The 13,077-nt window shown below is 38.5% G+C and overlaps 1 protein-coding gene across 5 annotated transcripts in view; it reads left to right on the top strand.

Annotated features, from left to right (window-relative positions):
* The window catches only part of MBOAT2 (membrane bound O-acyltransferase domain containing 2), a 98,377-nt gene that overhangs the window by 68,525 nt on the left and 16,775 nt on the right, over positions 1–13,077 (top strand). For all 5 annotated transcript variants that reach the window (XM_068937222.1, XM_068937224.1, XM_068937223.1 and 2 more), the window contains 2 exons: positions 5,849–5,903; positions 7,941–8,124. In XM_068937222.1, the coding sequence (XP_068793323.1) occupies positions 5,849–5,903; positions 7,941–8,124 (239 nt within the window). The remainder of the gene's footprint in view (positions 1–5,848; positions 5,904–7,940; positions 8,125–13,077) is intronic.

Here is a 13,077-nt window from a genome sequence, read left to right on the forward strand (position 1 = left end):
CTTTTTAAATCTCCAGGAAATTCAATAAAACTGAGGAATATGAGACTTAATTATAAGAAAAAAAATTCTCCTAGCTTCTTCCAACCTCACTTTAATTTCTTTACTCCAATTTAACTAAATACTACATAAAAAAACAAACAAAAAACCCCAGAAAATCAGCTGCTACGTAAGTGTAACGTTCAGCTACTACAAAAGAAATATAATTCTTCCAAATTCTTTTCTCCATATTACTGTGTAACATTTGTCCAGAAAAGCATTGCTAGACACTTTTAGTTTAGTCTATTCTTGCTTAAAGTGTGAAAATGTGGATGTGTTGAAGTGTTGAATAGCTTTTGCACTTCTGTAAATTAGGTGTCATATTTCAAATGTGTTTTAAACAAATACTTACAAAAACAAGACAGGATTATTGGGCTGAATGGCTGATTGTCATAGTGTGACCCCATGGTAAAAAGAAAGCATGCGGTCTTGGCTGACTTATTTTTGCAATTAAATGGTTTTTGTTTCTGTAGGGAGAGAGGATCGTTTAAGAATGTCATTTTATCTGTGAAAGTAAAGGTCTCATAAGCAACAGTGTGCTTATCTGATTTTTAATTTTTTATCATATCCTTTAAAAAGTGTATTTGCATGTTTGCTCTCATGAGACTTTGAGGAAAATTGACCAATTATTGAGACACTGGAACGTGTGTGCTTGCACATGTTGAACTACATACTTTTAAAATTTTTGATGGGTCATCGTGACCCATTTCCAGTTTATAAATGCTAATACTGCAGCAAAAAGCTGCAGCTGTTTAACCAAGAATGTGCTTTTCTAATTCCTCTGTTCAGTTGCTGTATGTTTGGCTTTAAATAAGTCAGTGAACCTGCTTTTTTATTATTATTATTTTTTGGTAACTTGATCCTTTTTCCTGAAGTCTAGGAAACCCTTTTAATGCTTCTTGATCTATATTTTTGTATATATATTTTTTAAAGTAGTCTCTGTTGTGTTAGTGACAGCATATTCATTATTGCTTCAGTATCAGTTACTAGATCACTTTGATTACAGTACATGTCATTAGTGTTTAAAGAAATTAGGTTGCATTTCTCCACTGTTAAGACTTCAAGTGTTGTTTTGGACCTATGCTTGCTTGCTCTGCTCACTGGATATCAAAACTTTTGACTTTATTTTTTTTTTTCCTTGCTTTTTGTAGTCTTTTTGTTGTTATACTCAGCAGGTATCTGTGTCTGTTTGCCTTTGTTGCTGCCAATATGCAAGAACAACTGAAACTGTTGTCGTCTGTCTGTCTTCTTTAGGTCTTAAAATATTTTACTAGCAGCATGCATCTAAATTCAGCCAGTGATCTATTTCACAACCTCAAATTAAAATTTCCTGTGGATACAACAGTTTAAGATACAATCTTCATGTTTAGGTTTTATTAATGCTATATAATCTTATGTTTAAGCATTATTAGGGAGCTACTGAACAGTCAAATTTTCATGCAAATGTAAAGGTGAAAATATTCAAGCAGATCAACCACAAAGCTGAGGTAACCATATAATGGTAAACACAGCAGGAGAGCATAGCAGTACTTACTGTATGCTTTTATGAAGGCTGTATGGAAGGACATTGGTATGTACCTAAAGGCGTTGGCTTTGTTACCAATATGATGCCCTGGGGAGGGATGAAAAAATATCATTTCTTCATGATCTAGACCAATGGGGATAAATTTTTAGTGATGTACAGAATTCTTTTACCAAGTAAGGCATATGGAATTATTTCCTGCTTTACAGATGAGAAAGCTGAGTTACAGTTGCTGACTTGACCAAGTCATTTCACCTCTTCCACAGAAATTTGATAGAAGACGTTTTCTCTAATTCCCAATCTGTGATTTGGTAGAAACTAGAAGATGCCATTGCAGTAGTCCTTTGCTGTAGGACAGAACAAAACATTTCTCGTGATCTATAGAGAAAAGCTAGAAAACTTGAGTTCCCTAGCAGCTGCATGCTAAAGAAATGGAATTCCTTAACCTCTGCCATTGAGTAGCTAGGGAGCAGCTATGATTTACGAGGCCCCTCTGGCCATGGGCAGATGCATGGCCTTGGTGATACTGAATGTATATATATTCATTCATCTTTCATGAGATGAGCTTTAGTAGAAAAGTTTATTTTTCTATATGTATTTTGTATCAACTGAAGTTAGTAGCTTCCTGAAAGTGTTTTTAAGAGTGAGAGATGGAGATCAGTGGTTTCCTTGTTCTTCCTTGCAATGCAAAGGCGATGATTGTGCCTTTAAGACACTGAGGTGACACTGGAGGGGAGGAAAGTGAGGGGTGGGGCAGGGCAAGCCACTAATATAAGAAGCTTAAGTTTGGGGTAGCTGGTGGGATGTCTTAGTGGGATGGGGAAATGAAAAATTTCAGAGGCTTATTTGTTATCCAGTATATTTGCGATGGCAGATGTATTATCCAGTTTACCTAGGCTGTAAGAGACTTCTCCTATAGGTATGTAGGTTTATATCTTGAACCCATTTTTAATATGCCTATTTTCTTTTTTCTGCCAATGCCCCAAAAGTATAGGCCACATTTCAGTGCTTAGATTCCTCTATTTGTTTTGCTTTACCTGCTCCATCCTTTTTTACATAACATCAATAGAGTCTTTCATTTCACTAAGAGTTACCTTTATTTAGTGGTTAGTCTAGCTTTATGCAAGTTCATTTTGACACCTTTGGTCACTACTTCCTCTGACTTGTGGGAAAATATTCAGACGGAATATCACAGCTTGCAGGATCCTGCTCTGGTGGGTTGGCGTTGTATATGTTGTAAGAGTATGTAGGTTCTCTACAGGCTAGTTCCCTACATTGTTTGTGTTGTATGATCTATATATAGGACTTTTTCAGTATTAAATTTATGTTTTAGTTTGTGTAAATTCAAAGAACTGAGACCTGTAATCTGACCGTCTTAAAGGTTAAAGCTACCTTTAAAAAGCTTCTCCCACATCTCTTTCAGTCTAACTGTCAGCATGGAAGCCTTTACTGTAGTATTAGGGGAGCATGTGAGAGAATGTCGTGATGGGGAAGAGAAAGTGTCTTTGTTCTTCAGTTCCATCCCTTGCACGTGTATGGATGGGGGTAACTTTCCACCCTGGAGGATCATTCCTGGAGGAATGTCAGAAGGTATTTTTGCAGGTCCTGTTGGAAGAGAGGGGATGTCAAGCTGTTAACCCCTCTTTATTGTCTCAGCTCGGTTGAAGACTAAAAGTGCAATTTTTAAGTCCTAAGCCTCTGTAGGTCAGAGTTCTGGGGTCACACGAAGACAACAGATTATCTACTCTTTAGATGGTAACTATTTCCATGAGTCATAGAATCAAATAAAGCTTCCTCTCCCCCTGCCCTCGTCTCCCGTCTGAAACTTAACTGTTTTTGATACCTTAAAAAAAATAGCTTACAATCCAAACTCCTTTGTCTGGAGCAGAGTTTCCCTCTGTAGATCTGCTGGCATCAGACAAAGGGGGTGGGCTTTGAAGCCAGCCTTTCCCAGAGTGCAGCAACTCTCTTCCTTCTGTGCAGTCACCTATTTTTGTAAAACATGTTGGAATTTCACATCTGTATTACCTCTACTCTTTCTTCAAGCTTGGTTAGGAATTGGCTGGTGAATTTAGAAACTGCTAGGATGGAAGATTTAATTGAAGTGGGATTGCGTAAGCTTAATTTTCATTAGAAAACTAGGCTAATGAAAATAAATTTTCTAGCACTTGTGCATGCGCGCACTGATGTCCGCATAGCAGAGAGCCTGTGAAAGTAACTGAAGCTGTCCCTTGGCCAGCGCTGCTGCCTGGTATAAACCAGCCCTGTTTGAGAGAAGTTCTGCACCCCCTGCCCTTGAATTTGACTATTTTATAATTATTCAGAGTGTCAGAGGTTATATATTTTGCCTTCTCTCTTTTACTGGAGTATGAATTCTGAAAACCATTTTTCAGGGGTGGTCTTACCAGCCTTCAGAAGGTGCTGTGAATGGCAGGAGGGTAAATCCAGTCTTGCTGCCGAACTTAGACTCAGCCTGCCCCCTTCTGCTTGCAGGGGTTAGGGCTCCTGGTTAACTCTTCCGAACAAGACTTGAGCATCCTCTGTTGTCCGGTCTGCTTCATGGGACCTTGCTCAGCACCTTTAAGGCTGCAGCATGAAAATGATTTTGTGAGGTCTGCCTTGGGCTTTGAATTGCTTACATCTTTCTTGGACCATGTTCATGCTATACATCAAACGTGTGCTCACTAGCTGTGCCAGGAGGCCTCCGCAGAACAACCGAACCAGTTAATAGGCGTTTTGCCCTGGTAGGCAGGCTCCGTACGCTAAACAAGTTTGGGTGCTCATATAGGTGTCCCTATTCCTTACGAATGAGTTCACAATAGTAATGGTTAACAGGTAAGTAACGAAGTTTAAGGAACTGATGAATAGTAACAATAACCATAATATTGATAACAATGTACAATAACCACAAGGTATTAACTTATTTACAATGGTATAGACCTGAAGCTTCAGTCTAAAAATTAACATACACATTCACACACACAGATTTGAGTTTGGAAGACATCCAATGCCCAAAGCAGTAAGTTGGGGGTGAGGGGGGGGGAAAGCACCGGGAGTGCGGAGCGCTGCTTCCAGATGCAGACACTGTATGCTAAGCCTTGCACTCTCCACACAGGGTGCCCCTGCCTGGTGTAAAGCTCTCAGTATCTGAGCAGGCCACACCCCAAATGGGGGGGGGGGGGGGGAGTTGCTGCCTTGTGCTCAGAGGTGCTACAATTGAACAGGCTGCACCAGGAAGGGTGTGCTGCCTCGTGCCTTTCGGGGTTAACTCATTTGTCCATCCTAGAGTCCTAACCTGGTATCCCAGGTTGGGGGTGGGGCAGGGGGGGAAATGTGGTGAGTCCCTGAAGCCTGGTTTTGGTGTTGCACCTCCTCCACTGGCTGTCCTGCAACCTCTGCCACAGCTGTCTGCAGTCGGGGAATATTCACCTGGCTTCTTCACGTCTTGAGAAAGACTGCCAAGGTGTCATCTTCCCCAGTGCTGCTCTTCGTGATTTCTGCTCTTCCCCTCTCTGGGGCCACCGACAAGGAAAAGGCCCCCCCCAAACCTGCTGGTGCATGGCTCTTTTATTGTGGACCATGTTGTGGCCGCAGGCATCCAGAGGCCACCATTGGTCGCATTTTGTTCGGATCCGCGTTCCTATTGGTGCGTTTTGGATCCCTCATTAGCATGCGGACCTGTTGCGACTAGCGCCTGGGTGGCTCTCCTTCTAGAATGTTCCCTGTGATTGACAGTCAGGCCCCACCAATGATTTCATAACGTCAGGGCGGGACAAACCGTTAACTGTCTAAGGATCACACAAAGGACAGTATGATTGACAGGTTACCTCTTTTTTAGCAGGTTTAAAACATAACTCTCAATCTGTCAAGGGTGCTACTATGACGCTAGTGTAACATCCCTGGGTTCCCGTAACGTTGAATGGCGTTTGGAGCTTGTCTGGTCTCCAGGACTGGGAATAAGGTTTTAAAATCTGCAGACTCTGTAAACTTAAATATAGGGGAAGTGTATTTGTGAACATCTATTGCAAGCCTCCTTAAAACCTTTCTGAAAAACTCATATCCAGCAGCGCATACATCTCAAATTATATCTGCGCATATGAAAGTGATAAGAATTGTTTCACCCAATTCCAGCACAAAAAAATGTTATGTCTGGTAACGCCTCTGAAATTATTTGAGCAAACAATAAATTACATTGCAGCATGAGGGTTACTCCACTCAACGAAGAAACTGCTAGTTAATGGTTAGAGTCTTAAATTTATTATTATTATTTTTTACTTTCCCTCTCTTTAGGAATGTTTCGAAAAAATGATGATTTGACTCCATCCCAAAGGTGCTTGGCTGTAAGGTAGGCATTCATAAGTCTGTGTAGGTCTGATCTAGTTTTGAGGGTGAGGAGAGGCTGCTGTTTTGTGTGTTTTATTAATGCTTTGAGGAATTGCTACAGTTCATATTCAAGACGGAGAGTTCACAAACTGATCTAAAACAGATCCATGTGTTTCATTTTTGTAACTTAATGACATGTCTCTATTTTGCCAGGAAACGTCTGTTGAAATAGGCTTTATACTTGGAATATTTTTCTTAAAATAATTTAAATATATGCATATTAATACCTATGCCAAATCATCCTGGCAAAGCAGGAGATTAGGTAACATTTAATACACGGGTAAACTAATTAGCAAAGGAACATGCTTGCCTAACTTCTGTTTTTAGTATTTAGCTTATCTTTGTCTTCCTTCCTTTATTCAGGAGACTTGAGAATAATATGTTGTCAGGGGCAAAACAGTCTGGACTCAGGGAATTTTGATTTAATTCAATTTATTGCCAATTAGCACAAGCTTTTGATTACTGATTTGGTTATTGTGGTTTTTTTTTTTTTCCCCTCTTACATAAACAGTTAAATAGATGCTTAGGGAAACACCTTTCTTGCTCCTTCCCCAGGCTCAGTTTCAGTTAAACAGCTCTCCTTCCCCCTTCATAGTCCTGACTTCTCTTGTTTTCACAAGTCGTACCTGGTCCCTCCCAATCCTTTTGAGGTGATGGGTGGTGCAGGAGGTCGGTGGGGATTGTGTGGGTGACGATTTTTCTGCCACTTTTTGCTGCTTACTCATTCTCCTCTGCCCTAGCACAGGTTGCCCGTGGTCCCTTGGGAGTGCCTCTGTGCCAGTGCAGGGTTGCCCATGGGCTCTGGTTCCTCGGGGATGCCCCTGCCCTAGCATGGGTCACTGGTGGGCCGTGATTTCCCCCTCTGGTGGGGAGACTTATTCCATGAGCACATCTCCCTGTCCCCAGCAATGTAATTACATGCCTCCTCCATTTTCTCCTCCCCTAGTGTCTGTTACTGCTCTTTAAACGTGTTAAAGCAGAGGTACCGCGTGCCTCCTCTGCTCGCAGTTTTGGCTCGCGAGGTGTGTTCCCAGTCTGTTTCAGAGCAGGCTGGACCTGTCTGTTGTCTGGCCAACACAGGGCATTTCATTGCCTCCACCCACACAGCTCACCTATGTACCCAAAACCCTGCTATTCATGCCAACGTATGTGTCAGTACCCAGCTTATGCCATTCCTTGTATGTCACACCAGTAAGCAATGTACAATCTGCTAGATTATTTTTTGCATTTGTACTTAGCTCACTTTGAAAATTTTTCATTCTTGCCAATTTTTGGTTGGGTGGGAAGAAAACTAGGTAAGTAGCATATTCTGCTCTTAAGAAACATTTTTTTGTTATTAATTACACAACAATTTTTAGGACTTGGAGATGGTGGGTTCAGAAAACAAACAATGATAGCTTTTTTCATTTTGAGATAAAACCGAATAAACTTGTGTCTTTAAAATTTTGGTTTATTTCAGGAGGGGATGATCTGTTTACTAAGTTTACTTATGCACACTTAAGATTTTTGCCTGCATCAATAAATTATAATGAAAGTAACCATCTTTAGCAAACATGACAATTTCATGATTGTCATGAGAAATGTATCGCAGATATTTGCATGGACCGGAAAAGCCCCATCCAGTAGCGCTGCTATTTTATATTGTGGGCATTTAAACCAAACTATTTATAATGAAGGGGTATGTGTAAGAATAGATGTTAGTTTGGTGCTGGGCAAGAAGAAAGTCACCATAGTTCCAAGAGATCAGTCTAAAAATGATCAGTACAAATAAGAGAGAAATAGTTCTGTTTTAAATTGTGAATACGAAATACAAATAAAGTGCATTTCTACATTCATTTTTTACTGCAAATGAAAAATGAGAGAAGATTATTAGATGAATAGAACAGATAGGATAATAGGTGATTAGAATAAATGATAGCATGAAGAATGATTCTTCCTGCTGTGGAGATGTATAAAACTACACATTCCATCTCACAAGTTGCTTGTCTTTGAATTACAGACGCATGCCAAGTCTACTGGAGTATTTAAGTTACAACTGTAATTTCATGGGTATCCTGGCAGGCCCGTTATGCTCTTACAAAGACTATATTACTTTCATTGAAGGCAGATCATACCAACTGCAACAGTCTGAAGCAAATGGGAAGGAAGATACAAAATACGAACAAACGGATCCCTCTCCAAATGTAAGATCTATGACTTTTTGCAGTGCAAATACTTATGTAATCACTGTGTGAAAAAGCCTGGTTAGCACCATTCATTTATAGGCATAACTTCTGATCTGGATCTGGAGTTGGTTCATCAAAAGTACTGTCAACACTCTGTTCAAAAAGTTAAATACTTATTTTTTTTTAAGGCAGGCTTCCAGTGTGGATCTTGCGAATAGAGCAAATAAAATTGGAGCCTCCTAACCAGTTTCTAGGTTAAAATTCCATCTTTAGATGAAGCAGTTCATGACTGTTCCGTTTGAAGCGTATACGGTGCACAGAAAAAGTCCTGATGAGGATGAACTTTACATCTTGTCTTACATAAGCTAATGAGACTTCAGAGTTCCAGCAAACTTTCATGAACATTCTCAAATTCTATATTTTAACATTTGCTTGCAGCAAGCAGAAAATATTAATGTGTAACAAGTTGAAAAACACTTATAGTTTAACTTTTATAATGTTTAACTGTGTAGAGAAATACTAGAGTTTTTCATTTTTGTTTTTTGGATCTGAAGATGTAATAAAGAAAATGAAAGTCTTGCTTTTATCGTGTTACATTATGGCTAATAATCCATACAGCCTATATCTCTTTTTTCATATAACAGTTCCATTATTAGAAAGGAGACCAAATACATACGGATGAAAGTCCAGTTGATCACACATCACAAGAGATATATGAGTTAAAACAAAAAAGAGTAGCAAGTTTCAGGAGTTTTTGATTAATTCTTAATCAGTTTAGTGCTCAGGGTACTGAATATTCTGTTGTTATCCTTTTTCTATTGTCTTAAATAGGAGCGTATCTGATTTTTAAATCCACGAGTGTCTCAATCCAAGATAATTATTACCACACACACACACACACACACACACACACACACACACACACACACACACACACACACACACAAAATAGAATTATCATGGAGTCAGCTGGTACACTTCAGATAAATGGCTTTCACAGTTTCAGCACCAATTAGCTGTTTTCTGTGTATCTTGTGGACCACCAGCTGTTGCTGGAGCAGATGAAGGCATTCCCACACCTAGTGGCTTGTCACATGCTACCAGCCGGAGGTTACTGTCCTCGCAGCATGGCAAACAGAGCAGGACCTGTGAGTGCTTCCTGTCAGCTGTGTCCTCTCCAGCCACTCTGACCTGATGACATGGATGAGGACAACTGTGTGCCCCATTCTACCTGTCTGGCTGTGATTGTAGTAACTTGCACCACAGAAATGTAAACTAGTGGCTGGAGGGTGATAATATTTTTGAAGTACTCCACATGCTGCCAAAGTAGGTTAGCTCACTGCAGCATTCTGAGTTAGGAAGTGAGAAAGATGAATGAGACTTCCTTGCATAGGCTGGCTCCTTGTGGTCTGTCCATGCATTGGTAAGCTGTATTGGCGAAGTTGCAGACATTTTTCCTGTTTTTAAAACATTCTTTTGGCTCAGTCGAGGCCTCACAATTTAAATGTTAAAAATCCTGTTTCTGGAGAAAAATATTGTATAATACAATTACTGCAAATAAATGGAGTTAATTAAATCTGCTGGTATCAATACTTCTGGACTGATTGCCTGGTAGGACTACTTAGCTTTACCATGTAATACCATTAATCTTGCTACCAATCTGAGCAAAGTCAATAGAAATAAATTCATAAAGGATTCTTCTTTCAGGTAAATATTTTTCCTTAAAATGAGTCGCTTATGTAATGCTTGATTTTTTTTTTTTGTTGAGGGTTTTTTTTTTGGTAATTTTTGCCACATTAGCTTCTGACATGAAAATGAAAGGCTGTCTATGGTACTGATACTTCACCTCTTGGCTGATGTTAGAGAAATACGGCTGCGTTTTATAATGCCAGAAAGTATTGTGTGCTTTTGGAGAACTATGGGTCATTATTTTTTTTTTTTTTACTGCATTTGCTGCATCAATTAAAATATTCATTGTTTTATTCTAGACTAACATTTAAATGCTATTAACTTCATGATAAAATGCGTTAAACGTGTTCCTAGGTTATCAGACGAATAAATACTTAGGGAACTCAAAAAATCAGAAACGTAATGAGGTTCAGCAAATGTTAATATAGGAAATGAAAAAATCCTTTAGCTGAGTTTACGATAGCATTCATCGCTTGTTAAATATCATTCATATAACAGAAGAAGTTCATGCCAGCCTACTCCTCTATACTGTGTATTGACTGCGTGAGTTAACTTGATTTAGTATTTTTAGTGTTTTCATTGCATGTTAAATGTATCAAGCTGTTTTGCAAGTTATCAATTGTTGGTGCTCAAAGTGGTGTCAACTCTCAGAAATTAATATCTATCTTTGTAAGTTTCTTTTTATTATGGCTACTCTTAAGATACAAGATTCCTGTCAGCAGATATCTATTTTTTGCCTCTTATACAGATTCTTACTACAAATTGAAGTTCTTGCTTAATTACCAGCAATTTCAGGTGCCATCCTCCCCAAAATAATGTTTTAACGTAGCTCAATACTATACTGACCTCTTCATCAATTATCAGCCAAGAAAAATGAAAAATTCAAACAACTTTAAAGACTTGCATCTACTTATTAATATATATTTATATACTTTATACATGTATATACAGAAATAGTTATATAATCTCCAATTGGCCTTTATTGTGCCTATTAGAAAGGTGTTCCTGAACTCCTCTGCTCTGATTAGGAATCTAGCTTTCAGGCTAATTATATGCACTTTTAATTTATGCACGTTTTTTCTTGCTCTGGCACTACCTTTTAACTTGGTACCTTTTTCCCTTCCCAGTGTTAACCATATTTGGTATTTTTATGCAGGAACAGGAACGCTCAGCTTTTGCTCATCAAAGCTAAATGAGCCACGCTTTTTTTTTTAAAAACCTTTTCCTTGTGAAATTAGCTATCTACTCCCTGATCAGCATAGGGGTTCCTACACCAAAATTCTTTCTTACTGTTGTGGGTGGGTGTGGGGGGTTTTTTTGTTTTTATTTTATTTTTTTACTTTGACTGCCGTGTGCATACTACTTCTTATGTGGTTGAAGATATCCTGCAATTTATGTTCTTTTAATGCATTAAGAGAACAATTTCTTTTGGTGAAGTGCGTTTCTGAGTTATTGTGCAATAAACACGTTTCATTTGTTAAATTGATATATTGAAAATGTGAAAGACTGAATGAAATTAAATTTTAAACTTTTAAATTAGTGACTGTTGCTACTGAAAAACAAAAACAATCCTTCTGTGAATGTGAAATCCAGTGGTTACCTATTTAAGCTTTGACAAAGAAGCTTGTGTCAATACCTTTACTAGACCATACTAAATAAATGGATTGATGTAGGTAGTTCAAATATAGATTTTTTTTATGGTGTCAGGTGAGGACTATTCTTTCTGCATAAATCTGTTCACAACTTAAATGCTATTGACAAGCCTCAGAATGCAGTTTAACACCCTATTTAGGCCAAGCTAAGTATAAACTCATTCTGAATATGCCAGTCTGGGGTATGGGTTCTGGGTCTCTTGCTTACCATAGTAATATTAACATGTATTTAATTGCATGCTGGTCTGATTCAGATCACTTGATCCAGCTGGAGAGGAAAAAAAATAAATAAATAAAATAAACAGCTAGTTTTCTACTTCATTTGCTTCCCTAATCTGGCTCACTAGAAGGAAACGGGCATAACTTTGCAGCTGCAGTGAGAAGGCAGGCCAGCTTCTTTACGCTGCAGCCTGTGTCTAGGCTGTTGTTCAGAAATTGTACCTAAACCAGTCGTGAAACTGCAGCTTCAGGCTCTTCTAGAGGCCTGAGATTGTCTCCATCCTTGTTTGCTAAGGGCATTAATATACCTAGTCTTGATCCCTCTAAGGGGTCTCAGCATACTTGATTGGGGCTCAGGGATTTACAAGCATGCAGTGAAACAGTATCATTTGAAAAAAATAAAACTGTGTAATGTTAAGAATGACATGCTATTTCTGGAGGCTGTGCTCATCCTATTCGTAAGTGCTTTGAGAAAAAAAAAAAAGTAGAAATGTATCATTGAAATACTTTATATATAAAAAAAAAAAAACAAAAAAAGACTTCCTGCTATGATATCTTTTCTACAACTTAAGGTTGAAAACTGCGGAGTGTTTTCTCTTTTTTCTTTTTTGTCTTTTTAAATGTGCAACTTAAGAGGAAGTCCTGAATGAGTTCATTGTCGAGTTTTCTAACATTGTTGAAACTCTAATGCTTTTTTTCTTAAAAGAAGGCCTCTCACCTCCACAATTTAGTTAAAACTCTCCAAAGAGATACTAAACATAACTTGAGTAGAATTGGCAGATTAATGGTAGCGTGTAAAAGAACTGGTAAATAGTGGCGTGTGGAAGCAGGCCAGTTAAAACAGAGATAACATCACTTAGCATTTTGAGACTTTGTAGAGCTCTTCAGATGAAAAACACTTAAAATATAAGCATAAGCATATAAAATAAGTAGCATGTTAATAGCTACCAGCTTGTAAATACTGTTTCTCATGTTAAATTGTGACTTTTAATTGTGGTTTAGATTTTAAAGTTAAATCCTTGCGACTATCCTTAGTGACCTTAGTGAGGCCTTTTGGTATTTACAGATATCCAAGTTTTGCATGTATCAGGTATTTGCATACCAAAAGTAAAGCTTCATTAGAGTTAATAGCTGAATTTCTGAACATTCAGTTCTACTCAGATTCCCTAAGATAACAAGTTAATGCTGACTCAGCTATCCCTTTGCTCTGGCAGAAAGTGATGGATTAATAGTTCCTAGAAAAACAAAAAAAACTCTTTCCGAAAGTTAATGACCTTCACCTTGAAGTCCTGTGATAGAGCAAAACATTAAAAAGATGGTTATTAGAAAGCAAGCGGGAACAAACAGGAACTGGCCTTAGCTGTCGATAGGTAGTTGCCTTCTGAATTATCCGGCCAGTTTGTTTAATTAG

Source organism: Struthio camelus, chromosome 3 (assembly GCF_040807025.1).
Source record: "Struthio camelus isolate bStrCam1 chromosome 3, bStrCam1.hap1, whole genome shotgun sequence".
In the NCBI taxonomy this organism is placed as follows: Eukaryota; Metazoa; Chordata; class Aves; order Struthioniformes; family Struthionidae; genus Struthio; species Struthio camelus.